General features: G+C 42.2%; 1 protein-coding gene and 1 long non-coding RNA gene across 11 annotated transcripts in view; one reads left to right on the top strand and one right to left on the bottom strand.

Annotated features, from left to right (window-relative positions):
• The window catches only part of RNASEH2B (ribonuclease H2 subunit B), an 86,161-nt gene that overhangs the window by 23,524 nt on the left and 34,865 nt on the right, over nucleotides 1–27,772 (top strand). For 5 of the 10 annotated variants that reach the window (XM_021065147.1, XM_021065146.1, XM_021065142.1 and 2 more), the window contains 7 exon segments: nucleotides 1,727–1,798; nucleotides 3,506–3,613; nucleotides 6,184–6,260; nucleotides 10,476–10,590; nucleotides 21,166–21,230; nucleotides 23,056–23,161; nucleotides 25,888–25,969. In XM_021065147.1, coding sequence (XP_020920806.1) covers nucleotides 1,753–1,798; nucleotides 3,506–3,613; nucleotides 6,184–6,260; nucleotides 10,476–10,590; nucleotides 21,166–21,230; nucleotides 23,056–23,161; nucleotides 25,888–25,969 — 599 coding nt within the window. In that variant the 5' untranslated portion in view covers nucleotides 1,727–1,752. 10 annotated transcript variants of the gene reach the window in all.
• LOC110255808 lies at nucleotides 13,008–20,438 on the bottom strand. Its single transcript, XR_002336663.1, has 2 exons — nucleotides 19,162–20,438; nucleotides 13,008–16,044 (listed from the first exon to the last, which is right to left on the bottom strand). It is a non-coding gene; the product is annotated as an uncharacterized LOC110255808 (long non-coding RNA).

Below are 27,772 nucleotides of genomic sequence, written 5' to 3'. Positions count from 1 at the left end.
CTTCAGGTGGGGGCGAGGTGTAAATTAGGATTCTGTTATTCCATGTGGTTGCAAGTGAAAAATCTCAAAATTAGGTTTTTTTTCCCCTTTTATATATTTAATGTCACTATTAAGAAAAAAGTTGTACTTAGACCATTCATGGGTAGGCTGTTTTGAAGTTTGTGAAGATCTGAAGTGGGATAAAGGGAGTGAGGCTTTAGAAATTAAAACTGACTACACGTTCCCTTCCTTCCCTAGAGATTCTGATTTGCTCTTTACTAGGTTGTTGCTCTGCTCCCTCATTAATCAGAGTCCCTTTGTTCCTTCTGCAGAGATTCTTTAAATGGGCTCTATGAATATATCACTCAAAATGCATGAGGATGTTATAAATAAAATTGTCATGGTCTGTATGTTTTAATATAGATAATTAAATCTCTGACAGTACAGTCTTGTAGAGAACACATAAGGAGAAGACTTACCGTGTGTTAAAGTGTATTTTAAAGCTAAAAAATCTAAATTATTGAATTTCTAATGCTAAGATAGCCACAGATTTGTGGGTCAAAATACAATGCCCATGAACAGATTCATAAATGTGTTTTAAACATTTAGCATATGGCGGCAGTAGATGGCATTGAGACTACTAGACAACACATTGAAAAAAATTACAGTTGGATAGGTATCTTCCAAATAGGTTAAATGTTATCTAAAACTATCAGGGAGTTCCCGTCATGGTGCAGTGGAAACAAATCCAACTAGGAACCATGAGATTGTGGGTTCGATCCCTGGCCTTGCTCAGTGGGTTAAGGATCTGGCATTCCTGTGAGCTGAGGTGTAGGTTGCAGACACGGCTCAGATCTGATGTTGCTGTGGCTGTGCAGTAGGCCGGCAGTTGTAGCTCCTATTAGACCCCTAGCCTGGGAACCTCCATATGCCACGGGTGCAGCCTCAAAAAGCAAAAAAAAAATTAAAAAAATAAAAATAATAAAAATAAAAGTATTGGAAGAAAAAATGGGCAATTCACATAATCTTGAGGAAGAGAAGACCTTTCTGAGTGTGAAGCAAAAAGTACAACCATGATGGAAAACCTTGATGAGATTACACGAAGATTTGATATCTCCTAAGGAGCAAAATAATCCCCCTACTGCGGAAAGACTCCTCCTAAAGGAGTAAAGGAAAGATGAACGCCCCCGACTAGAAAAACGGGCAGAGGACATGCGTAGATCATCATCATTAGGGGCAACAAATATGCGCCCAGTAACTATTTTTTAACTGTTCTATTTCCTAATGATGGTAACAATAAAAAGTAATAGCAGTAAGAGCTGCCATTTACTAATGTGTTTGTCTGAATATGTTAAGAACTTCCAACAAATTAGCCAGCTCAGTCCTCTGAAAGGCAACTGTGTATGTTATTGTCCACATTTTATGAATGTGACAGCTGAGACATGAGCCTTTGTCACCTCTGCAGGTGACTAAGTGACCAAGTGGTTGAGCCAAGGTTACCTGTCCCCCAGGCCATCTGAGTCCTGTTCTCATCTCTTCTCAAAGAAGTAAAGTTACCTAAAATTCCACTGCGCCTTACAGAGAAATTAATAATTTGCACAAGATCACACAACTTGTAAGTCATAGAATAGAGTTAAAATTTTTAGAAAGGAAAATCATATAAATAGAAGAAATAAAAAAAAAGAAAAATAGAGTGAGCAACAAAGCAGATGTCTATTAATTTTACGAATGTACCATTTCTTTTCAGAATATTTAAAAGATGCTTCAAAGAAGATGAAAAATGGGCTTATGTTTGTGAAATTGGTTAACCCGTGTTCAGGTAAGTGCTCCTTCCCTCCCTCTCCTCTGATAATAGTAACTTGAACATTTTTTAAACATCATGGCTGAAAAATGTGTGTCTTTATCTGTCTTTATACGTTCATTCTTCCTGAATAGCTTTTAAAGGTAAGATGGTATTACATGGTGGCACAAACATTGCTGGGCTTCTGAAATAATCACTCGACCTAAACATTTTTTTATTTCTTCTTAATTTTAATCCATAGAACCGTTCATTCATCAGAAATGATGGCCAAACAGTAAAGTGGTGTGTTTGATTTCTTTCTGAAAACAGATTAATTTTCCTTGACCTTCTTAAGGTGACTTTTCTTAGAATAGTTATCCAACATTAGCCTCCATTTATATTCATTGTATGTTATGAAATAAAATAAATGACCATATTTTTTAAAGAAGGTTTTTACTAGATTTTGTATAGTTTCATCTTTAGTTATGCTTTCCTTATTTTGTTCTGACCGAAAAGTAGTATACATGTTTTTTTTTTCCTGTCAAGGAGTGATTTGTTTTGCATCAAAAGCATGGCCTTTTAAGGAGATACATATTTTATCAGGAATAATTTTAACTTTGTATTCAGTGTATTTTGTTTTGTCTTATCATTTTTAGGCAAAAATATTAAAATATAAATATATAGTAATATTGGTGATATTATTTATCACTGTGTGGAATTGCATCTCCATTAGTTTATTTTGTGAGATTTATCTTGTAAGGTTTTTTTTTTTTTTTTTTTGCTTTTTAGGGCTGCACCCATGGCATGTGGAAGTGCCCGTGCCAGGGGTCAAATTGGAGCTGTTGCTGCCAGCCTACACCACAGCCACAGCAACACGGGATCCGAGCCAGGTCTGTGACCTACACCACGGCTCATGGCAACGCCAGATCCTTAACCCACTGACGTAGGCCAGCGTTAGAACCTGTGTTGCATCTTCAGGGATACTAGTGGGGAAGGAGTACCCAGCTTCTCCAAGGGCATACGCCCAGCATGTAGTTGAGGAAAATTCAAAGTCTGGGTCCTGGTGGTTGAACCATGTTTAAGAAAAAAAATTCATGCCTTAAAGGGGTTCTTTGAGATGCACGCAGATGCGCACAGTCTTCCCTCACCCTCTTCCAGCCTCTTTTTTTGGTTTGTTTGAAAAAAGAAGAGGAAATTTTCAACCAGTTGGATGTGGCTTTCCTCACTCCTGCCTTAAAGGCGTTACTGTCTAGGTCTTGGCCTTTCCCACTCGGGGTGGCCTTTGGGGTGGGCAGGCCTCGTCCCTGTCCTCATGGTGGGAGGCTGCACGCTGCCCTCGACTGGGGCCTGCGGGCCAGCTCTGTTCTGCTCACCGAGCCTTCAGGTTTGAGTAGTTGAAGAAGGGGATTCCGTCCTGACCCCAAGGAGGACTCGAGGAAAGGCTTTGTGGTTAAGGTCAGTGATTTCCACTTTTCTATTTATTGGTCTCAGTTCGGTGAGGATTGCGGAGTTGGCCAACAAGCCTCTGTATGTAACAGCCACAAGCTTTCCTTGGAGTCCCTTTGTATAGACCATGTCTATGTAGGTTTATGTTTATGTTCATATTAGGAACAGTCCTCAGAACTAGTAGATGGTCTTTTGACGTGTGTGTGTGTGTGTGTGTGTGTGTGTGTGTGTGTGTGTGTGTGTCAGAGAGAGAGAGAGAGAGAGAAAACTTACAAATAAAAAACAGATTTGTCTTAACAGGGGAAGGAGCCATTTACTTGTTCAATATGTGTCTACCGCAGCTGTTTGAAATAAAAGTTTTCAAGGAAAAACACCATTCTTGGTTTATAAATGAGTCCGTTCAATCAGGTAAGTAACTAGTGTGTATATTTCCATTAACTCAACACATAGCCTCGCTTTTCCATCTTTCATGCGTGGGAGGCTGGGTCTCTCCGCCTGGGTTGGAGTCCGGTCCGTGGCTTTTTCTTTATTGGCATCAGAGCAGGGTTCAACCAAGGAGAGGGAGAAAGGACAGATCATTTGAGCAAGTTAGGTCAATACATGTGTGTAAGACATTTTAACTAAACAGCTCTGATTTGTCCCCTAAAACATGACACGTCCCGCGTCAGGAGTCAGGTGACCCTCGGACGTGCGTGCTCACCCGTGGTGTTGCTCTCCTCTTAGCTGCTTCTGAAGATCTTTACGTTTTTAACATCTTGCCTTGCACATGGATACTGACAGAGCTTCTGGAAGAGAATGGAGCAAAGATACTTTTGAATGCTTTGTCACATAAATGACTACTGCCTCCCCCTGCCCCCCTCAGCGCGCGCGCACACACGGACACACACCCACACACAACACCCAATTTCTGTTGGCTCTTAGTGTGCCTTTGATTTGGGGCAGTATGGACTCAGCAGGAATAAGGAGACCACGTGTAGCGTGGTGGTTGTGGGAGTGAGGGAGTCACAGGGTCAAGGCAGCTGTGTTCCCTCTGCCTGCTCTCTTGTCCAGACAGTGCTTTCTAAGCCCCCTGCTTTCCGTTGACGCTCTCGCCACTTAGTGCTAAGGTATGAAGCCGCTTTGCCTTTCATCTAAGGCGTGCAGAAGAAGGGTTTATTGCCGGTGGTGAATGTCACATCCCTGTGTGCATGAGAAGACGCGAAGTGCTTTTCAGTTGCCCAAGTGCAGTGGTAGTCTGTCTATAGCCTGGTGGGTGCAAAGCATGCATTCCTTTTCATTGTTCCCTTTTATTATTTTCCATTTGGAAATATATGAGAGTTCCAGCTTCGAACGTAATAGTCTTACCTTTGAGTGTAGCTGGGTCGATACAGCTGTGTCCAGGTGGAACTGGGAAATGATTGCGAGGCGGTGATGATCAGCTCTCTCGGACTCTGGTTTTTCTGGTTTTGTTTTTTTAATAGACCTTATTTTTTATAGTTTTTTGTTCGTAGTAAAGGTACCTGCTTTCTTCATCATTGTCTTCTTTTTTAAACTTAACCTTGAAGAAAGAGCAGTTTCTAAGAATGGCCACCAGGATATTGTTTTCAGACCAAGAAACCTGTTTCTAATTTCTGAATATAATGGATGCCTCATATAAACTGAGCTTAGAGCTTCTTATGGGTTGTTTTCATAAAATTCTCTTCTTGTTTTAAAAAAAAGAATCAACTAATGTCATCATAAAATTATGGCCTTTTTATGTACTCTGAAATAGATTCATGTATGTAATTTAGGGTTAGCATTTCTTGGCTGTGTAGGTAGTTTGCTATAGATAGAGAGTAAAAAAAGTAAGTACGTGTTTCGTTAAACCAAATTAATAAATATGAGTTATTGCTCCTTTTGATGACATACCTCTTCTGGTTCAGTTCCGTGGGAGACGATCTCTGGGAGGCTTGGAGGGGGTGGGATGAGTAAAGAAAAGTGGGGCGTAGGCGGCCTAGGCAGATCGAGTTGGCTTTTTTCCTTTCAGCCTGGACAGCACCCCTGATCTCACTGCAGAGCATCCCGTTTCTTAGGCTCCGTCTTCTTGGACTCCTGCCCTCTTGCGTTTTTCTTTGGGATGGGGGATGGGACAGGGTCTAGAGTGTGTAACGACCTCCGAGCTCCCCGTCACTGGTCGTTCAGAGCTGTGAGCCCAGAGCCCATAGAAGGAGCTGTGCATGGAGGGAATAATAGTGCTTTCCCGTGGCTTCGCCCTCAAAAGCACAGGAAATTACATTTTACTGCAGCTTTGTAGGTAGACTAAGTACAGGTTTCCTAATGTCTGCCAGGTTCACCTTCTGTCTATATTCCCCTAAGCCTGCTGGGTTTTTGGTTTTTTTTTTTTTTTTTTTGGCGGGGGGCGGCGGGGGCACTGGTAGGAGGGTAGGGAGATGAGGGCCTCTGTTAAAAATAATTTCTAAAGAAGTAGACAGAATTCCCATCTTGGCTCAGCGGAAATGAATCTGATTAGTAACCATGAGGATGCAGGTTCAATCCCTGGCCTCGCTCAGCAGGTTAAGGATCCGACATTGCCATGAGCTGTGGGGTAGGTCACAGACGCGGCTCGGATCCAGCATTGCTGCGGCTGTGGTGTAGGCCGGCAGCTGTAGCTCTTATTGGACCCCTAGCCTGGGAACCTCTGTGTGCTGTGAGTGCAGGCCTGAAATAAATAAATTAATTCGTTAATTAATTAATTAAAATAACGAAGCAGTGGAAAGTTAAGGCTCAAGCTCAGTGTCTGGGCTGTCCTCTCCACACCAGGGATGCAGCGCTCCTTGGAGTAAATCCCCGTGTACACATCCTGCCTTTCGAGAGGCTCCCAGAGACTCTTGGGCCTCTGTAGGAGGAACTTCTGCATTTGGAATTTCGCATATATTTTTCAATGAATGGTTTCCCTATTGGGATTAAGGTGGAATAACTAAGTTGTCTTTCTAAGACATTGAATTATTCTTAATCTGCAGGCGGTCTCCTCCACTTTGCCACCCCCATGGACCCTCTGTTTCTGCTCCTCCACTACCTTATGAAGGCTGGGAAAGAGGTGAGTTTCCCGGTTTGGGATAGTAACAGTGGGGAAACAGAATCGATTGTGTTTTAACTTGATCTCCTTTCTGTCCTTATAATGGCCCAAAGATAGATTCCCCATAGTTCAGGTTTAACTTGGTAGAACACGTGTATCACGTGTGACTGGCAGACCTGAGATCCAGCACCTCGATCTTGGACTAGTTCATAACCGCAGTGTGTCCAGCGAAAGCTCATTAATGGGGAAGCTGTAGTTGAGACGTAAGGCATCCCAGATGGAGTAAAATTTACCTTTGTAATGGGAAGACAGAGTTTGTTAATGGTTCCAGCTGGAGGTTCTGAAACATTTTGGTCTCAGGATACCTTTATACTCTTGAAAATTATTAAGGATCTCAGAGAACTTCTTGTTCTTGTGGGTTTTATCTGAGTATTTACTACATGAAATTAAAACTGAAAAAAACAATTTTATTAATTTATTCTCAAAAATAGCAAGGCCATTATATGTTAACATATAACATGTTTTTAATGAAACAAACAGTAACAGTCAGTGGGAAGTATGGCAGTTTTACATTTTTGCAAATCTCTTTGATGTCTGGCTTGAGAGAAGACAACTGGATTTTCACATCTGGTTCTGCATTCAGTGTGTTTCCATACATTGTGTCACTGGAAGTGTATGAAGAATACACAGCCTTACAGTATGAGACCAGAAAGGGGAGGAATTGTAAGACAGTTGTGGATACTCTGCTTTGATACCACTCCAGAAACAAACATACAGTTTCTTAAAAGTTAGTCGCAGTGTGGAATCTGAAACCCTGTCACTGAGCTTTCCATGGTCTTGTTAAAAAACAAAATTCAAATGAGTAAAATTTAAAGATCTTATTGGCTTTATTCAGTGATTCATGACCTGGGCAACATCTGTCCTAGCAGAAGGAAAGGCGCTCTAAGGAACTATACAAAAATGAAAGACTTTTTTTGGTTTGTATTTTGTCTTTTTAGGGCCGAAGCCATGGCATATGGAGGTTCCCAGGGTAGGGATTGAATCCAAGCTGTAGCTGCCGGCCACGGCCGCAGCCACAGCGACAACAACACGGGATCCAAGCTGCATCTGCGACCTACACCACAGCTCACAGCAATGCCAGATACTTAACCCACTGAGTGAGGCCAGTGATCGAACCCACGTCTTCATGGATGCTAGTCCGGTTTGTTAGCCACTGAGCCATGATGGGAACTCCTTTTTTTCTTTTTTTGGTCTGAAAGACTTTTATAGCCAGAAGGCAATAGAAACAAGGAAGTTGAACTAAAAGTGGGTTGGTTATGACAAGGTCACTTTTCTTTGGGGATGGCAGGTGTCTGTCAGGCAAATGACCTCACTAGTGTTCTTTAGGAGGTTACTGATTGACTAGTTTAAGATTCCGTTTCTGGGAGAGCTGAAACTAATTAAATCTCATCTCTGTTTGAGCTTAGCATAGGCAACTCCATTTGGGGCCTGTTGGTCTTGTTTTTAACACCCTGTTACATTAAAATCTATGAGTCTTTCTTGCCCTGAGACTGGCTCTCTCACCCATATTACTTTGCAATGTCATGCATTGGGCATTTGGAAAATATCATTTCAGTGTATTATGTAGGTCTTCTAAATGTTGACACAACTTGTCACACACACACACACGCACATATAAACCTTTGTTAATATAATAAATCACTGATCTCTTTAGAAAATTCTTTGACTATTGAGAAGCTTGTCATAGTGGCAGATACAAAATTTCTACAATTCTAATTTTTTCTGTAAAGTTCAAATGTTATCATTGGCTTCAAGTACTGTCAGTCTTTGCTTGAAGTGAGAGGTGCATTTCATTTATATTCTGCCAAGCAGTCAAGTCTGAATAACCCTGGTTCATAGCGGTTTATTTTGGGTAAAAAATTGAGACGCAGCAGTCACACAGTGCTTTTCCTCAAGGTGATCACTGAGCCTTGGTGGCGGCAGAAGTGCTTGATCTGCACTTTAATCACACAGACCATTTAACGAACTTGCTCTCGAGGGTCAAGATTTAAATAAAAGTAATTGCTCTTGCTCCTTGATCAAGGATATCCTTAAATGAAAGTGACATTGTTTCACGGCCTTGCCCGTGCAGTGACTTAAGGCTGTGGCTGCTGGACAGTTTGCTGGCACCGCCCTGCCTGGTACTAAGGAGCCAGCGCTTTTAGCCACCTTTGCGGTGGAATCATCAGTGCAAACGTCCACACAGTGAAAATGCAGCTACATCTTCGCATTATTATGAAAATAGTTTGGAGCTTGTGGACCCCCTGAAAGGGTATCGGAGACTCCCGGGGATCCACCAACCACAGCGTGAAAACCTTTGAAATAACAGCTTTAAGGAATGTTACTTAAACACTTAGAAAAATCTGATCTGTGCACTTTCGTGTCTGCAAAGAGTTTAAATGCTGTGGCTTCTCATTGAATGCTTAGACCCAATTTCCAAAACTATCATTTTGTATTTATGTCAGTTTGATTTGCTATAAACATTGAAAGTAAAAAAAACTGGCTTAAAGCTGCTAAGTCATGCTTTCTCCTGATGAGGCCTGTCTTCTCTTAGTTTCCTCCCCTCCTCCATCCTCTGCTCTCCAGTGTGGAGTCGTGGCCGTTCATTTCTTGGTGTGATCGTGTTTCCCCTTACCTGGAAGCCACTGTGGTGGTCACTGTGACGAGGCACACAGGCAGTGCGGCTGGTAAGCCACGTGCCTCTAAGGAGCAGAATGGCTCTAGTCACCAGGGAGGCCCTAGTCGTATTCAGGGAAGAAGATGGAAAGTCCAGGTGGCTCCCGATTGTGGTGTTTTCTAGGAATCGTCAACGGGGAGGAGCCACCAACCCGCTTCAGTACCTGGGTCGATGCGCCTTCAAAGGCCCTCCCCGCACCGTGTGTTGGGACCGTCTGCCTAACTTCCCACTGGGACCGCGACTCTGGTGAATTAATCCTCACCCTGGCCCTCTGGGAGGCGCTGGGGGCGCCGTGGCTGGCTCGGGTGGGCAGGTGCAGAGGAAGGCTCACGGTGGTGGCTGGCTGTTCTTTTTTAAATACATGGTTTAACATCAGTAAAAAATCTTCTGTCTAGTTATCCCAACCGTTATTGTATTTATATTCACGTAAGTTGCTTATTACATGACCTTTTTATGTCTGTATGGTAAAGAAAACAAGAATGTAACATTAGTTTCTTATGAAATTATTCTATGTTTAACATGATTATGTGGTACTCCATTATGTATAAGTGAAATATTGTTTTAAGATAGTTAAGTGTTTAACATATTGGTTGAGCACAGAAGAATATAGATTCAATTAGAAATCTAAAGACAATAAGAGTTGGGAGACCTGGGCATTAATCTTACTATCTGAAGGAAAAATAGAACATTTAAACTGGAGTTCCCATTGGGGCTCAGTGGGTAAAGAACCCGACTAGCATCCATAGGATGTGGCTTCAGTCTCTGGCCTTGCTCAGTGGGTTAAGGATCCGGCGTTGCTGCGAGCTGTGATGTAGGTTGCAGATGTGGGTCGGATCACACATTGCTGTGGCTGTGGCTGTGGCGTAGGCCAACAGCTGCAGCTCCAATTCAACCCCTAGCCTGGGAACTTCCATATGCCAGATGGCCCTGGATGGATGGATGGATGGATGGATGGATGGATAGACAGATAGATAGACAGATAGATAGACAGATAGGTAGATAGATCGATCAGTCGAAGAATTTCTTGCCACTTGATGAATCCCCAGTGTTTTCAAGAGCTTCCTTTAGGGAGCTGAGAGTCTGTTCTGGAGCCTGTCCCAGGTGGGGAGTCCTTAGGTGGAACAGGTGGCTTTAAACTTAGTTTAAAGGTCCAGCTATGAGGTTATATATCTTGTCTGTCTCTCTCTCTCTCTTTTTTTTTCTTTTTTCTTTTTATGGCTATAACTGCAGCATATAAAGGTTCCCAGGCCAGGGAACTTTGAAGCTGCACCTGAGACCTACGCCACAGCCACAGCCACACCAGATCCAAGCTGCATCTGTAATCTGTGCTGCAGCTTACAGCAACACCAGATCCTTAACCTGCTGAGTGAGGCCAGAAATTGAACTCACATCCTCACAGAGACAACGTCAGGTCCTTAACCTGCTGAGCCACAGTGGGGACTCCAGTCTTCTGTCTTTTTTAATGTGTGAGTGTGTTGATGGGAGTCCTTACATCCTCACTGACTGAAGTCTTTTTTCAGGGAAAGTTTCAGCCCATAGATCAAGTTGTGATGGATGATATGTTTCCAAATTGCATCTTGTTGCTGAAACTTCCTGAACTTGAGAAGTTACTTCGACACGTGACAGAGGAAAAAGGTATGGTGTACAGCCTTGAAATCAGGCTATGGCCGCTAAAAAGGCTGGACTTCTGTCTGGCAATATAGTGGCCTAAAGGCCCACAGAATGTGATGCTTGTTCTGTGGGAGTCATAAGGGAAGCTGATCCAGATTCGCTTCCACTTGTCAACGTTTGTCCCCTGTTGCATTGGCTTCTTCATTCTGCACAATTCCAACCAGTGAAATATGGTGGCCTGTCACCTCCAGGGCCAGGGTTCACGAGGCTCGGGCCGTAGTCTCAGTTCTCCTTTAAATAAGCCTGTGACTTTAGGTAAGTCCTGAACTGCTTTCTGCCTCAGGTTTCTCATTTGTAAAACTGCATAAAATCTGTGCCTGTAATGTTTCAAGAAACGTTTATGGAGCACCTGCTAAGAAGCGTATGTTGAGCACTAGAGCCAGCTATCTAGGGATAGTTCTAAGTAAAATATTACCTGTGCCTCACTTTGCTTCGACTCTGATAGAGGCCGGTGACAGCAGGGATAAGGGAAGTATCTGTGGGTTTCGTGGGGATGCACAGGACAGGTTTATAAGCGGGCCTGGGGAGGGTGGAGAGTGTGGGTCGGTGGGGCTCGCGTTGCTTTCCTGTGGGGAAGAAAACCTTGAAGTGGTAGAGCCGTCACAGTAGCAGCGTGGCTGTGTGGAAAAGTTTGTCACGCTTAGCAAGTTCCAAGAAGCTCAGTGATGCGTTTAAGTTAGTGAGGAAGGAACAGGCGAGAGTGCTGGGCAAGGCTCCCCATGTGTCTGAACCTGACTTCATGGTGGTGGAGGGTTTGAAGGAGGGCAGTGCCCTCGTGTGGAGAAGCTAAGGCCAGGTGCCCTGAGGCTGCCGCCCTGGTCTAGGCGGGAGAGGAGGGCACCCTGAGCTTAGAGGATGGAAGTAGCAGCCTCACGTGTCGATTGGATGATGGTCAAGGAGAAGGAGGTGTCAAGGGTGACTTCTGGGTTTGTACCTTGACCCACAGGATGTGTAGATGTGGCCTGGAGACAGGGGACATAGGAGGGCAGAGCAGGCCAGGTAAAGCAGAGACGAAGTTGAGAAATTACCCATTTGAATTTTGAGGGAAGGAAGTGAGGCGGTGTATGAACGTGTTCTGACGGGTTAAGAATACCCTACAGACTTAGCAGCAGTGTCTCAGAAATCACCCAGGTAGTTTCAGGGTTCCTATGGAAATAGTGTGAAAACCAGAACAACCGTCTGGTAAATTGTGGTTATTTAGGGTTATAGGCAGTTTGGCCAACCGTGGCAGTTCTTCTGGGCCCAAGAAAGGGGTGATTCCAAGAAGTGTAAGCTTACGGTGGAAAAGGGGACAGCCTCATGCATTGCATTTCACACGTGGAAGGGTCAACCAAATTCACAGTCGGCCAGACGTAGAGCCCTGTGTGGATCTGAGAGGTGTGTGATGCTCAGGTTTCTACCAAAACGGTCCCATTAAAGACATTTCCTGGTGCGGAGCTCAGCAGGAGACAGCAATCTTATGTCAGCAACCCATGAGGTAGCTCATAACCATTTCTGAAAGCTAAAGCCATGAGGAATAATTAGAAGTCATTTTAATTTTGCCAAGTGAACGGAAGTTGAAAATGTAATTAACTCATTATCCAAAAATCTTCCAATAGCTATATGAGAACAGGCATCTTAAACCAACCCCAGAAACCCAGACTGGGAAGTAGTATCAACGCACTGGCACTTGTTAGCTCACAGCCCTTTTGGGACCCAGAGCATCCCTCACCCGCATTCCTTCCTCCTCGCACACTGACCCCGGATTGTTTGCGGACTCACTATCTGTGAACACCTGTCGCTCTAATCTCTTTAACGTTTCAACACTGCCTAACTTTAGATGTCCTGCTGTAATAGAAAGTGCACGCCCTGTATTCGTCTTATTTGCCCAGCTCTAAAAAACCAGTTGGAACTTTCAGATACTATACATCTCCCTCGGATCTTCATGGGAAGTGATGCCTATTTTAGTAAGCTGTCCTTATATATAGAACTGACATAAAAAAAAAAAAAAACTATTTCACGTGTTTGTGTTCTGGGTCAAGGGTTGAAGCAAATAATGTGGAATCGTTTCTGTCTCTTGATGAAGAGACCTTTTGAAGGATAAGGCATGAGAGATCTATTTCTTTTAAAATTTGGGGTTTTGTTTTTAAGCCTTCCATTATTTTAAGATTTACAGAACATAGTTCATTGGAGGAAGAATTAAATTATGAAGGAAGTGCCAAGATTTCCAGAGAATTGCATGCATCTTTTACCATGTGAAATTTAACCTAAACTACTTTGTTTTGCCTTACTGTTCTTAAAAAAAGAAAGAAAAAAAAAAATGAGGCCTAGAGTGTTTAGAAACATGGTATAAATAAAGGTAGATGATATATCCTTTTCGAAAATTAAAGTACACGGGCAAGTGAAGCAATTTTTTTTTTAATCAAAAAATTTAGAGATACAGAAAAACTCAGGGAAAAACTACAAATATTATTTGTCCCCAACCCCAGCAATCAGTCAGTGCTAATATATTGTTATATCTGCTCCATATCTCTTTCAAGGAAGGGCTTTCTTTAAGAACAATCTGGTAATCTGATCGTAGGATCTGATGACCTACAAGAAAAATTTTAAATATTTGCTGCATTGTTTTCAATAAATCATTCAAACTTTTCAGCATCTTTGATCTGTAAGCTGAAGAGTTCGAAGGGTTACCAGTATCCCTTATATTCTAAAAAGTTGTTCTTAATCGTAAAATAAAACTTTAGGGTGTTGCGATCTCTAAATGACAAGCCTAAGAACATTATTTAAGTATTGCACTTACTAGTATCTAGTATCTACCACGAAGAGATGCTTCAGGGATTAAAGGAAATAATACAAGTAAATCAATGCACAGAGAGTGCCGGGCGTAGAGGAGGTGCTCAGTAAATGTTGGTACCATTAAACCTTCCGAACTAGACATTTTTAATTCTTTGCTGATGTTTGAGTACTAGGTACACAAGAAGTGACCGGTACACGTTTGTTTGGTGGTTCATTGGTTAACATACAGTCAGGTGGTTTAAGTAGGAGAATGGCGATAATGAGATAATAGTAGAAGACACCCGCCATACGTACATGAGTGAGTTACTGTGGGCCATCCATATGCGTGTTGTTCCATGCGTATTATTGAATTCTTGCAGTAATTCCCTTCCATCGTTACTAGAACTAAACTCTGTTAGTGTTGTCTTGTGTAAAAATAGAAACTTTTTTTTTTTTTTGAATCTTTCATATCCCCTCGATAATTTCCCTTCGTCAAACAGAGAGAGAGACAGAGAAGGAAACAGCAGGAACTTCTACAGCTCCAGGAGAGGACAGTTCTCGTCTTGGCAGTGAGCTTTCTATCTTCCAGGCACCCTCTTTCAGTGATTGCTTTGGGTCCTGAACTTAGATTGTTGTCCATTTTTAAGTTAGTGTTTAGTTCCACGCTCGTAGATCTTATCGCTCGGGTTTTCACCTAAGAAGCAAAGAAGACGCTGACGAGTGGTCAGGTTCTATAAAGATAGAGACGAAAGCGGCTGTTTTTTCACTTCCAGCTTCCCCAGCGGCACTGTGCGGATAGAGTAAGAAACCCGAAATGATCAAATTCCCCAGCCAGCTATTGTGATATTAGACTCCAGATGCTGTCTCAAACGTCTGTGGCATTAAAGGTCTGGTTGAGCCTGTAGGTTTACGAGACCCCCGACCTTCTCCCTGCCGAGTCCGCGCAGCCAGCGGTCTGCATCCTGACCGCCGATGGCGGGGCCCTTCGTCAGCACCGCTGCTTTCTTAGCGAAGGAGACGGTGTGTCTCTGTTTGCTGGCTCTGGGGCTCAGCACGTTTCTTGCCAAAAAAGCTCCCATTCGGGGGAGAGATGACAGGGGAAAGGACTCATAAAGGGTTATGAACCTCGTCTGGAGAGTAACTCTCTGTTTCACATTGCAAGCAAATGCTGCGCTGCGCTGTCCGATGTGATTAACAGGAAGAACCAGGAAAACTTACCTGATTAAAATACCCCAAGCACAGTTGCCAAGTTTCTGTCCCCAGGAGGCAGGGAAACAAAAGAGACCATATGAGTTTCTCAGTTGTGGAAAACATTCAGAAAGTAGATGTGAAAATGTGCTCCAGGCAGTTTGTTCAACAATACATCAGGGAAATTCAAGTTTGTGAACCGTTTCCCCAATTGCTGAACGTGGTATTTAATTGTGGACTCCTTTCTATTCCATCTTCATTTTGTAAAGCCAATCTTTCCAGATGTTTGAGACCAGTTTTATAGGCACCAGGCATGTTAGGGAAAGAAATCGTCCCAGCATGTGCATGTATAGTCTAACTCACAAACTCTCACAAGTATTAAATTTAGGATACAGTTGAACACGTTATGGTATTGTTCATAATTGTGGGTAATCTGTGACCTTTGTGACTATTTTAAACCACCTTGCTTATCAAAATGTATAAATTTTAAAATTATCATGCACTTGGTTCTTATATAGCATTTTCAGATAGTCAAGCTGAGTATTTCTTAATGATCATCTTGTCCAGGGAATGTTTAATGAGAAAAAAAATATTTGTAATTCAGAAGCTTACTAGGAAAAAAGCTCCAGGCCCAGCTGGCTTCACTGGTAAATTCTACCATACTTTAACGAAAAAATAATACCCAAAGAAATGAAGATACTTAGTCCAATTCTTTTTTTTTTTTTTTTTTTTTTTTTTGCTTTTTAGAGCCACCTGTGCCATATGGAGGTTCCCAGGCTAGGGGTCGAATCGGAGCTACAGCTGCCAGCCTACACCACAGCCACAGCAATGCCAGATCGCAGCCACATCTGCGACCTATACACCACAGCTCATGGCAATGCCGGATCCTTAACCCACTGAGCAAAGCCAGGGATCGAACCTGCAACCTCATGGTTGCAGTCAGATTCATTTCTGCTGTGCCGCAACAGGAACTCCCAATTCTTTCAAAAATTAGATGAGGAAGGGATATTTCCCAACTAATTTTGTGAAACCAGAATGACCCCGATACCAAAATCAAAGTTATTACAAAAAGGAAACTAATCCAATATCCCTTATGATCATAGACAGAAAAATCCTTTAAAATATTAATCAACTGTATAAAAAGGATAATACATTATAACCAAATGGGGTTTATCATAGGAATGCAGAGTTGGTTGAACATTGGAAATTAATCAGTATGATTCACCGTATTTATACATTATATAAAAGAAAACCGTGTAATCATCTCAATAGATGCAGAAAAAACATTTGACAAAATTCACTCATAAGCTCTCAGCAAATTAGAGACAGAAGGAGCTTCTGATAAAGGGCATCCATGACAAATCCAAGCTAATGTCAAACTTCACTGTTAAGCACTGAACACACTTTTCCCTGAAGATTGGTGCAAGATAAGGATGTCAGTTCTCATCACTTCTGCTCACCAATGTGGTGGAAGTCCTGGTAGTTTCAACAAGACAAAAAATAAGTGAAAGGTATACATATTAGAAAGTAAATAGTAAACTGTATTTTTTCATAAGTAATATGATCATGTATGTAAAAAGCCCCCAAAAAACTTACCAAAAAAATCATTAGAACTAATAAGTGAGTTTTCAGGCTGTAAGGTCAATATGCAGAAATTAATTGTATCTCTGTGTATTAATAAACAATTGGATGGTGTCATAAAAATATACCATTTATAATATTAAAAAATCATGAAGTTCTAGGGATAAATGTCACATAATATATGCAAGACCAGTATACAGAACATCACAAAACAGTGTAGAGAGAAATTAAGGAATTAAATAAATAGGTATACCATGTCCTTAAATTGGAAGACTCAGCATTGATAAGACATCCATTCTCTCCAAAGTGATACAGAGATTTAATGCAATGCCTAGCAGGGGTTTTTTTTGGGGGGGGGTATAAATTGATAAGCTGATTCCAGAATTTATATGACTGTGCAAAGGAACTATATGAGCCAAAACAATTTTGAAAAAGAAGAACAAAGTTGGAGAACTTACACAACCTGATTTCGAGACTTACTGTAAAGCTACAGTGATCACAAAAGTGTGGCATTTGTAGAAGGCTAAATAGGTAGGTACATGGAAACAAACAGAACAGCAGTGGACTCAAATTTATATAGCAGATTTTTTTTTCCAGTGCTGTCACGACAGCTCAATGGGAGTAAGAATAATATTTTCAACAAATGACCTGGAAAAATTGGATGTCCGTGTGAAAAATAACATGAACCTCACCTCGGAGTCATACAGCAAAATTAATTTGAAATGGATCAACAACGTAAATGCAAAAATGAAAACTGTTGAATTTTTGGAAGAAACGTAGAAGAAAATCTTTGTGACCTTGAGGATAGGCAAAGATTTCATAGGACACAAAACCTCTAACTGTAAGAAAAATTATAAATTATATTGCATCACAATTAATATCTTCTGTTTTTTGAAAGATACCATTAAGGAAAAAAAATGAAGATAAGCCATAATTGGAAGAAAATATTTGCATGACATATATCTGATAAAAGATATATATATATATCTCGAATATATAAAGAGCCCTTTTAGTACAACAGTAAGATAATATACAGTCCTGTAAAAAAATCAGCAAAGGTTTGAACAGACACTTCACAAAAGACGATTTATGAATAAGGCATATGAAAAGATGTTCTATAATATTTTAGTCACCGGAGAAATGTAGATTAAAACCACAAGGAAATATCATTAATAGCCACCAGAATCTCTCAAATAAAACAGACTAGACAATACCAGTAAGTTATGGAACAACTGGAAGTTGCCTACTTAGTTAGTGGAAGGGTAAAATGGTAGAACCACTTGACAGTCTTACAGTTCAGTAATTCTACTCTAGATGTTTACCCGAGAATTATGAAGACATGTGTCCATACAAAGATTTGTGCAAGAATGTTCTCAGCAGTCAAAGGGTTCATCGCAGTTTTTCAGAATAGCTAAAAACTGAAAATATCCTGCAAGCCCTTCTCTAGATTAGTGGGTAAGCAAAACGTGACAGGTCCTTACATGATATGCTACAAAGGAAGGAGCTATGGGTCACTGCAGCAAAGTGGAAGATTCGCACAGAAATCATGTTGAGCAGAAGAAGAGGGCCTCAAAGAAGTACTTACTCTATGATTCCATGTCTGTGACATCCTAGAATAAAGTGAGAACTCATTTACAATCATAGCAGATCAGTGGTTACCTGAAGTCTGCGTAGGGATGACAGAATTGACTACAAGCTCAGGGCAACTTTCTGGGGTACATATTTGTCCATGCTGCTCAAATTGTGTGCTTAAAATGAGTGTGTAATCATGTAAACATGATTCCTAAATAAAGTTATTGTTTTTTAAAATGAAGTAATTGCTGATCCAGCCCAAGTAGCTGAGCCTCCTGTTTTCAGAGTTGCTGGGGTTTTTTTTGGGGGGGGGTCTTTTTTTTTTTTTTCTATTTCCTCCCTCATTGTTTCCTACACGATAATCATGGCTTCCCATCTCCCATGGAATCCGGTGATGGAATGTGGGAAGCAAGGCAAGAATGACTCAAGCCAGGGCGACCAGGTAGTTTGGGAGGAAATGGCACAGAGCCCAGTTCAGGGCTCTGGGCTTCCTGGAGGGCTTTGTTTAGTTCTGCTGAGACAGGACGGAGTCAGCCCTGGAGAAGGGTACATGTTGGTGTCCAAGGAGGAGGCAGTGGAACTGGAGAAAGAGAGGAGAAGCTGTCAGAGATGTACCGAGACCAAGAGAACGTTTTTGTAGAATCATAGCGGAGAGCTTTTTCCCACCAAAAAACGGGGTCAGGAGTACTGAGGACGGTGAGGACTGAGTAATCCATCTCAGTAAAATGAACACCAGATCCATAGCCTTGAAGTCAGCTTGGGAAGGAATCCAGTGTCCTGCTTACCAGCTCCTCGACTTTGGACCGTTTAGGTAACATCACTCAAACCTGGTCTTTTAAGATGCGGACAGACAGGCATTCTCACCTGCAGTTCATTCTGAGCACTCAGTGAGAGAATGTGTGTGAAGAACTTAGCGCAGGCCTGAATCTACATTAGTTTCTGAAGTTATTATCATTAACACATTATTGCATTTTTGCTAAACTAACATTAGGTATTTGCCATGGGCCAGCTGTTGTGCCACACCGCCTTCAGCAGGTGACTTCCCGAGGTGGCATGGTATGCTGGCTGTGCGGGAGCCCAGCCTCAGGGCTCAGAGCCTGGTCTGCACTTCTTCTGAATGAGCATCTCAGGAGGGAAAGGAGAGGCCTGCAGGGGGCTGGCGGGGAGCGAGAGGAAGGAAAGCTGGGCAGACTAGAACGTCCTCCCAGGAAGCGGGGAGGTAAATAAAGGCAAGAGAGAAGTAAGCGGCAGCATCAAGTGGGAATTTTAGGCCACCTGACCGCTGCGCCTCCATGGACATTGTCTCAGGCAACAATCAGAATGTCTGAGACCCCTTCAGCAGTGTACGTGGATTGAGTGATTGCTGTATACCCTTAGAATTCCCCCCTATTTTTGAACAGAGCAATACCACATCAACGCAGGGAGGTTGAGCTCACTCACCTCTGCCTTGGTTCTGCAGCAGGCTGTTTGCCGGGCAGCCCAGGCTCAAGGAGAGCAGACAGCACACCTTGGAATTCTCCGACTGCCGACAGCACCATTTGCAGTGGTCCCTCCTTTTCGCTATTCAGGTGACACGTCCTGAGGAGATGAGGGCAACGGTCTAGTCCCCACTCCATCCACCCACTGCCCGGCCTTGACAACCAGAGGCTGAAATGGGGAGAAAATGTACAAGAGCTCCGGCCAGCCAGCCCCTCCCTGTTCGAGCTGTTGAGTGAAACTCAAGCAGTTCACCAGACTGCAGAAAACCATCCCTGAATAAGCAGTTTCCGTTTCCCACAGTAACTAAGGAGGAAAGAGAAAGCGTCATTCTGTGTGACTCTAGCGGGGTCACAAGTGGGACGTTTGCATCTGGCCTTAGGAATTCCAGTGGTCGCAGAGGTAACTCCTGCAGGGAGGCTGGAGGCCGGGTGTGAATGTGCTGCCTCTGCTGATGGCACAGAAAGCAAGAAACCCCATGAATCAGGTGTTAGCGCATAGGACAGTGAGCCCTTGTCTGTGTCTATGCAACGTGTGTAATGAAGCCAGCTGCACTGTGAGGAGAAGGGGTATCATTTATAGGAGACGAAACTTCTATCCGCATAAAGGGGCCAGATTGAGCCTATCGTAAATCTAAATTCCCCTAAAATAGCCATGGATTTATTGGTAATAACATTAAAATAGACAAGCTCCATCTTTCTTTTCTTCTTTCTCCACGAATCCCCCCAGAGCAGAAGCAAGTCGTTAACGGGACCCTTTTCCTGACTCTCTGCAATGAACTTCATAGGCACCACACTGCATTTAGTTTCCGTTTTCTTGCTTGGGATTTCCGCTTTTATTTTAGAAGTCTTTCATTGAAAACATTGAAATGAGCTTAAAATGTTTCAGAAAAATGAAGGTTGCTTGGTATGTTAATTTGCTGAGTCTTAAAAATTACCTTTTCAGATGGTAACTAGACTTATTGTGGTGACCATTTCAAAATGAGTATTAATAAATCACTGGAATTGTACACCTGAAACTAATATGGTATGGTTTGTCTATTATACTTCAATGAAAAAATTACCTTGGAGTTCCCGTCGTGGCACAGCGAAAATGAACCCAGCTAGGAACCATGAGATTGCAGGTTCAATCCCTGGCCTCTCTAAGTGGGTTAAGGATCCGGCATTGCCATGAGCTGTGGTGTAGCTCACAGATGCGGCTCAGATCCCGCGTTGCTGTGGCTGTGGCGAAGGCCCGTGGCTACAGCTCCGATTCAGCCCCTAACCTGGGAACCTCCAAATAAATAAATACTTTTTGGAGTTCCCGTTGTGGCGCAGAGAAAACGAATCCGACTAGGAACCACGAGGTTACAGGTTCGATCACTGGCCTTGCTCAGTGGATTAAGGATCCGGCTTTGCCGTGAGCTGTGCTGTTGGTCGCAGACACCGGCTCAGATCTGAAGTTACTGTGGCTATGGTGCAGGCCGGCAGCTGTGGCTCTGATTGGACCCCTATCCTGGGAACCTCCGTATGCCACGGGTTAGGCCCTAAAAAGAAAAAAAGAAAAAAAAAAGACCTTTCCTCCAGATTTATTTGGATAATTATTTTCAGTTTTATTGAGAAATAATTGATATACATCACTGTATAGGTTTAAGTTGTACAGAATGATGGTTTGATTTATATATAGTTTGATAGGATTATCACAGCAGGTTTAATTAACATCCGCCATCTCATATAGATACAATAAAAAGAAGAAAAAAAAATTTCTCGTTGTGATGAGAACCATTTGTATAAGTTGATAGTTTTCTTAAATTCCCACTCATTTAATAATTGGATTAAATCTGGCATTCTGTTTAGGGATTTTTAATGTCTCAGGGATGCTCTCAGGGTTATAAATTGAGTTTCTCAAGAATATAAGATATTAGGTAAGATGAGTTTATGTTTTTGTTTAATCCACTGCTCTCTTTTTTTTTCTTTTAATTTAATCCAGAAATAGACAAGAAGAAATATTACAAGTACAGCAAAGAGAAGACATTAAAATGGCTGGAAAAAAAGGTACAGTAGCTTGAGGTAGAAAGAGTTTAATGCCCGTTTTAAAACATCTTTAGAGAAAGTGGGAGTTCCCATTGTGGCGCAGTGGTTAACAAACCCGACTAGGAACCATGAGGTTGCAGCTTCAATCCCTGGCCTTGCTCAGTAGGTTAAGGATCTGGCGTTGTCATGAGCTGTGGTGTAGGTCTCAGATGCGGCTCAGATCCGGCGTTGCTGTGGCTGTGGCGTAGGCTGGCGGCTGCAGCTCCTATTGGACCCCTAGCCTGGGAACCTCCATATGCCGTAGGAGCAGCCCAAGAAATGGCAAAAAAAAAAAAAAAAAAAAAAAAAAATCTTTAGAGAAAGTGGTGAGCCTTTCTCCAGTATCTTGCAGTAGAAAGAGTTTAATGCCCGCTTTAAACGTCTTTAGAGAAAGCGGTGAGCCTGCACACGGACACCGTCTTGTACATCCAGTGGCCAGAGAGAAGCTGCACAAAGACCTCCAAGTGCGAGGAGACTCTGGCTTTCCACTCTCCCGAACTCATGCAGCTCTGGATTAGCTCAATGTGTTCCTTTGCCCTGCATCCCCGTTTCCCCATGATCCTCACCGCTGAGGGAAGACATCCTCCCATTCGTTGGCACAGATTTGGATCCGCAAGCCAGGTGATACCAGGCCGCATGCACTCCCTGCTCTCAGTCCTGCAGGCATCTCAGAGGGTGACACTGCTCACACATGGCCCGCAGGGGACCAAACAGAATTGGGCTTAGAGGAAATGTGACCCCTCTCAGTGTCTGGATGCTGAAGAGGGGTCACCTTCCAGGCAAACCCTGTGTGTTAGTGATCCTAAGAATTAGACCTCATAGAAGGACTTGGGCAGTGTTTTTCAAGTCGATGTAGTAGATCACAGCCTGTGTTTCTCTTGGAATGGATTGGATGGAACAGAATGGGATAGGGTAGAATAGATATTAAAAGATACCGCAGTATAAGGGCAAGTATTAAGTGTGACTATGAAACATATTTCTGTGTGTTTTGGGGTGTCAGCTTGCGGTGCATGTCTTACTGTGGATATAGTAAACAACAACAAAAAAAGCCACTGGTCACAGATACTGCGTACGTCCTCAGTGATTAAGAATCTCGCTTGACAAGATATATGGAGATGAGTTCAGTGGATCCCAGCCAAAGTCCTGATTCCTAAGATTCTCTTCTATCTCGTGTGTGAAAACCATGTTTGTCATATCATGTTACTGGGCACGATGGGAGCCTGGGAGCATGGACGTGAACTCCGCAGAATTAATCAGGCTCCTACGTACAAGGTGGTGAAAAGATAGGAAGAGTGCCCGTGTTCCCTTTTCATCTGCATCGGTCTTTGCATTGGTAGATGTCTGTGTCGGCGAAGAAGGGGGCTAGGTGCCGAGCAGATCATTACATACTAGCTTTGTGCCATGTTCTATTCTAAGGGCTTAGCGTGTGTTAACTCATTTAATCCTCACAAGAGTTCTGTGAGGTAGGTACTGTCCTTATTCCCATTTCATAGAGGCACAGAGAGGTTAAGTAACCGGCCCATGGTCACAGAGCAGACCCAAGCAGGCTGCCCTGGAGAGTTAGTTGCTCTCATATTGGCTCGGCCTTAGCACGTCCAGGTGTCGCGCTCACCCCTCAAGGCTGTCACTGCCGCTCGCCTCTCCCCAAATGTGTAGCCCGTCTCATCTTCTGATCTCTGATGAAGGTATTTCCAGGTCCTCAATCACTTCTTCCTGGATCTTAGTGAATTGAGGATCATGTGGAAAATCATGAGTCTCTAAAGTTAGTTGAAAATACCCTGACATTCCCCCCTTGATTATGTCGTAGGTCCATCAGACTGTAGCAGCTTTGAAAACCAATAACGTAAATGTCGGTGCCCGGGTACAGTCCACTGCGTTTTTCTTCGGTGACCAGGCTTCCATTGACAAGGAAGGTAAGCACATCATTTCATCAGAAGTCATTTTTGTCTGGAGTAAGTTGCTGATGTGTAAATGCCTGTCTTACTCTTTTAAAACCTCGGTGTCTCGGAAGCTGCACATCTTGCTGCTCTATTCTCATAGATCTCGTGGCAGGTGTGTATTTTGTTTCCGAGCCAAGTGGTATTGCTGCCGTAGATCACTTCTATCTATAATTTCTACTGAATTCATTCATTCAACAGATGTGCATTTTGCGCTAATAGTAATTACAATCCTAACAACTCATTTATTGAGCGTGTCTCATGTGCCAGGCCTTTTACTGAGCTGCCAGTGTGCACACATTAGTTTATCTGATCCTGCCTCTTAGTCTCATTCTACACTGAAAGCCTTGAGGCTGGGTCCAGAGTCACACAGCTAGTAGACGGTAGAGCTGAGCTGCTAAGGGAATGTGCCTGATCTTAAGCCCAAGCCCCATCCTCATAACCTATTTGTTGTACTGTTCACATGGCACGAGGGTTCCCAGTGAGCTGCATTTGTTTGCGTCTTCCTTTCAAGAAGCATAGATCCCACTGTAGGTCTCAATATTTTGATTTTAGTTGAAAATTTATTCACTTGGCAATTTTTTCTTCTAGGTTATTAAGATACATTCTTTAGCTTTCTCCAGTTTGTAGTTTCCTCTTATTTTTGTATGTGTAGTTGCAGAAAAACAGCTGTGTATTGCAATTAAGGTTCTAAAATGGTAGGACAGAAATTATTCTGACTTTAAGCTCCAACGCAGTGTTCCCTTGTTCTACACATGCAACTTCAAAACATCTGAGTTTTGTCATGAAAAACAAAGAAAAACGAGCGATGGTGGCCTGTTGGTGATTGATAGTAATTCAGGCAGTCTTTGATTTACGGGAATCCACCTCTCAGGACCTTGCACATTCAGATGATAGCTGGCTCCTGCCATTCTGGGAGGGTGGATTGCCCTTGATATCTGAGTTTAAGAGCTACCAGTGTCTCTGATTGGCTTCAAGAAGAGAAGGGACTAAGTCAGATGGATGGATGGATGGATGGATGGATGGTCGCACAGGGAGAAGAATGAATGGGTTGACAGCAGATGGATGCATGCATGTATGGACAGATGGATGGATGGATAAAACCATAGATTTGTGTTGAAGTAGGAGAAGGGGTGTTGTAGGTTATTTAGATGAGTCTTCTCATTTTAAAAATGAAGAACTATGGTCTCAGAGAAGTAGGTGACTTATCCAAAGTCACCCATCCTAACTCCCAGGCCAGGTCTTCTGTTCCGAGTGCAGTGTTTGTACTAGTCTCTAAGTACAAGAGTCTGGGCTCGGCTCTGTTGCCATTTAGGATCCCAGCCATAAAATCAGCTTTTTAAAAAAACTTTTTACTGAGGTAGCATTGATTTATAATGTTTCATTAATGTAAAATAAGCTTTGTACTCTTTATATTCTTACTTCTTAAAACAATTTTAGCTTGGTATGGCTACTAGAAGCAAATGGATGTATATGTTGATTTTCTTCTTTTTTTTCCCCTTTGGCTTTTTTAGGGCCACACCCATGCCATATGGAAGTTCCCAGGCTAGGGATTGAGTCGGAGCTGCAGCTGCACCACAGCAATCCCAGATCCTTAACCCGCTGAGAGAGGCCAGGGGTCAAAACTGTGTCCTCATGGATCCTAGTCAGGTTCATTAACTGCCGAGTCACAAAGGGAACTCCCAGTATGTTGATTTTCTTCAGATAACTTTCTTTTGTCTATTCATGACGTGTTGAATAATGTCTAACCCAGAACCATGAGCAGAGTTGTAGAAGGGTCAGGTGGTAACTTTCAGCTCTGTGTTGACAGTGAGTGTCTCTGTTGAAGACTTTTTGAGATCGGGTGGTCCAAGCAGCAGTCACTTTCTAATACCGAGGCAAACTGTTCTCCTAGTGTGGAAGGTACAAGAGAATGGAAAAAAGAAACTTAATATCCCAGCAACAATCTGGGATATTGCTTTTGGTAGTTTATATCCCCATGTGATTATCCCATCTGTTAAGTTTGATTATCCCCTAGTATTCTACAAAAACAATACTGAATTAAGGAACAGGGCTTTAAAACAGATTTTCTCTGTGTAACCATACTTAATTGATACATTTCAGTACCGAGAATCCAGGTGCTTTAGAAGGAACGATTATACATTCTGCCGAGTTTTGCTTTTTACATTTTTATGACATGTTATTAGTTTAAGAGTATGTATAACATTCAGGACTCTTATAAAGCGCCTACATCACGGAAACATCATGTATGATTTCTCTTAGATGAGCATGCTCATTATTGTTCAATAATTACATTTATTTTATATTGACACAGACCTAGAAGAAATTAGTCCTCTAAAAAGATGTGACTATTTTATATTGTTACAGCTGATTTTTGAACTGTATTTGTATTCAAGGGCCTCAACTAAGAAAAGAACCCTGAATTTTTACCTGCATTGAGTGGGCATATCTACTGTATTGCATTTGATTATCTCATAACCTCGGCATCATCCTGCAGGGCAGCTCCTCCATCGTGTCTCCCCCCTGCTCTGGCAGGTGGATGTGAGGTCCCCATTTCACAAATAAGGAAACGGAAACTAAGGACTTAAGGGACTCTCCAAGGCCAGATGGTGCCTGAATGGAAACTAGGGTCAATTTAACTGTAAAACTGCAATAGTTATTACTAATTTTTTTTCTTTTACTTTCCATTCTATTTCTTTCAGAGGATTATATTCGTTATGCCCATGGTCTGATATCTGATTACATACCTAAAGATTTAAGTGACGACTTATCCAAGTATTTGAAGTAAGTATAGCTCATCTTTAGTTATAATGAAGCATAGTTGTACTTCTTGGTTTCCTAGAAATAGGGTTTCTTTATAGTTTATAATATCACTTTTTCTGATAAGAGATTATTCTTCCTTTTATTGAAGTAGGATTGATTTAAAATATTTTGTCAGTTTCTGGTGTATTTCAGAGTGACTCAGCTATACATACATTCTTTTACATCACAGGTTGTTATAGGCTATAATGAGTATAATTCTCTGTACCATACAGTGGGACCTTGTTGTTTATCTATTTTATATGTGGTAGTTTGTATCTGCTAATCCCAAATGCATGATTTATCCCTTCCCCACTCCCTCTCCCCTTTGGTAACTCTTAAATTTGTCCTCTGTGTCTGAGTCTGTTTCTGTTTTATAAATAATTCCATTTGTATCATTTTTTTTTCTTTTTTGGCCACACCTGTGGCATATGGAAGTTCCCAAACCAGTGATCCAATCCAAGCCTCAGCTGCAGTGTACACCACAGCTACAGCAATGCTGGATCCTTTACCTTCTGTGCCACAGCGGGAACGCCCTGAATCATATTTTTTTTTTAATTTTTTTTCATTTTTTGAGGTTGTGGTATGGTTGATTTACAGTGTTGTGGTAATTTCTGCTGTACAACAAAGTGATTCAATTATACATGTATACACATCCATTCTCTCTCAGGTTCTTTTCCCACATAGATTATCACAGAATATTGGGTAGAGTTCTCTGTCTGTACTGCAGGTCCCATTGCTGTTGGCCAGTCATTCCATATAGCCAATTTGCATATGCCAATCACAAACCCCAGTCCATCCACCCCTGACCTGTTCCCTTTAGTAACCGTGAGTTTGTTTTCAAAATCTGCGAGTCTGTTTCTATTCTGCAAATAAGTTCCTTCATATCCTTTTTTAAGATTTCACACTTAAGTGACATCATGTATTTGTCTTTCTCTGTCTGACTTACTTCACTTAGTATGTATGATATTCTTTAAGCCCATTCTTGTTGCTACAAAGGGTGTTATTTCATGCTTTTTTATGGCTGAGTAACATTCCACTGTGTATATATATATATGTGGGGGGGGGTGTAATTTTTATATAGCACATATTTATCCATTCCTCTGTTGGTGGACATTTAGCCTCCATGTCTTGGCTCTTGTGAATGGTGCTGCTGTGAATATTAAGGTGCATGTAGGATAAGATTATACTTGAGTTATGTCGTAGACTTTATAGTTTGATGGTGATTTTTAATGGACTTTTTGATTGGAACAAATTGATTTAGTGGGTACTAGCTCAAGAACTCCTGAGCATTAGGATCGGAATTACAGGTGGTTATGCTTTTAAAGTGTACACCTTATTAAAATTATATTCCCAGCCAGATTTAACTAATTTGGTTCTTAGTGGTCATTTTAAGAGAACTAAAGGTGGACAGAAGAGTAGATGGCATGTAGAATATTTCCTAAAGTTAGATTTAAAGGTTTTGTACCATTTGCCTTATCATTAGATGTTCACTAAGATTTTTTTTTTTTTTTTTTGTCTTTTTTGCCATTTCTTGGGCCGCTCGCGCGGCATGTGGAGGTTTCCAGGCTAGGGGTCCAGTTGGAGCTGTAGCCACCAGCCTACGCCAGAGCCACAGCAACATGGGATCCGAGCCACGTCTGCGACCTATACCACAGCTCACGGCAACGCCGGATCATTAACCCACTGAGCAAGGGCAGGGACCGAACCCGCAACCTCATGGTTCCTAGTCGGATTCGTTAACCACTGAGCCACGACGGGAACTCTTCACTAAGAATTTTTATTATG

The sequence above is a fragment of the Sus scrofa genome, chromosome 11 (assembly GCF_000003025.6).
Source record: "Sus scrofa isolate TJ Tabasco breed Duroc chromosome 11, Sscrofa11.1, whole genome shotgun sequence".
NCBI classification, from domain to species: domain Eukaryota; kingdom Metazoa; phylum Chordata; class Mammalia; order Artiodactyla; family Suidae; genus Sus; species Sus scrofa.
The sequence above is the reverse complement of the archived record's forward strand: the minus strand, read 5'-3'. Positions and strand labels throughout refer to the sequence as shown.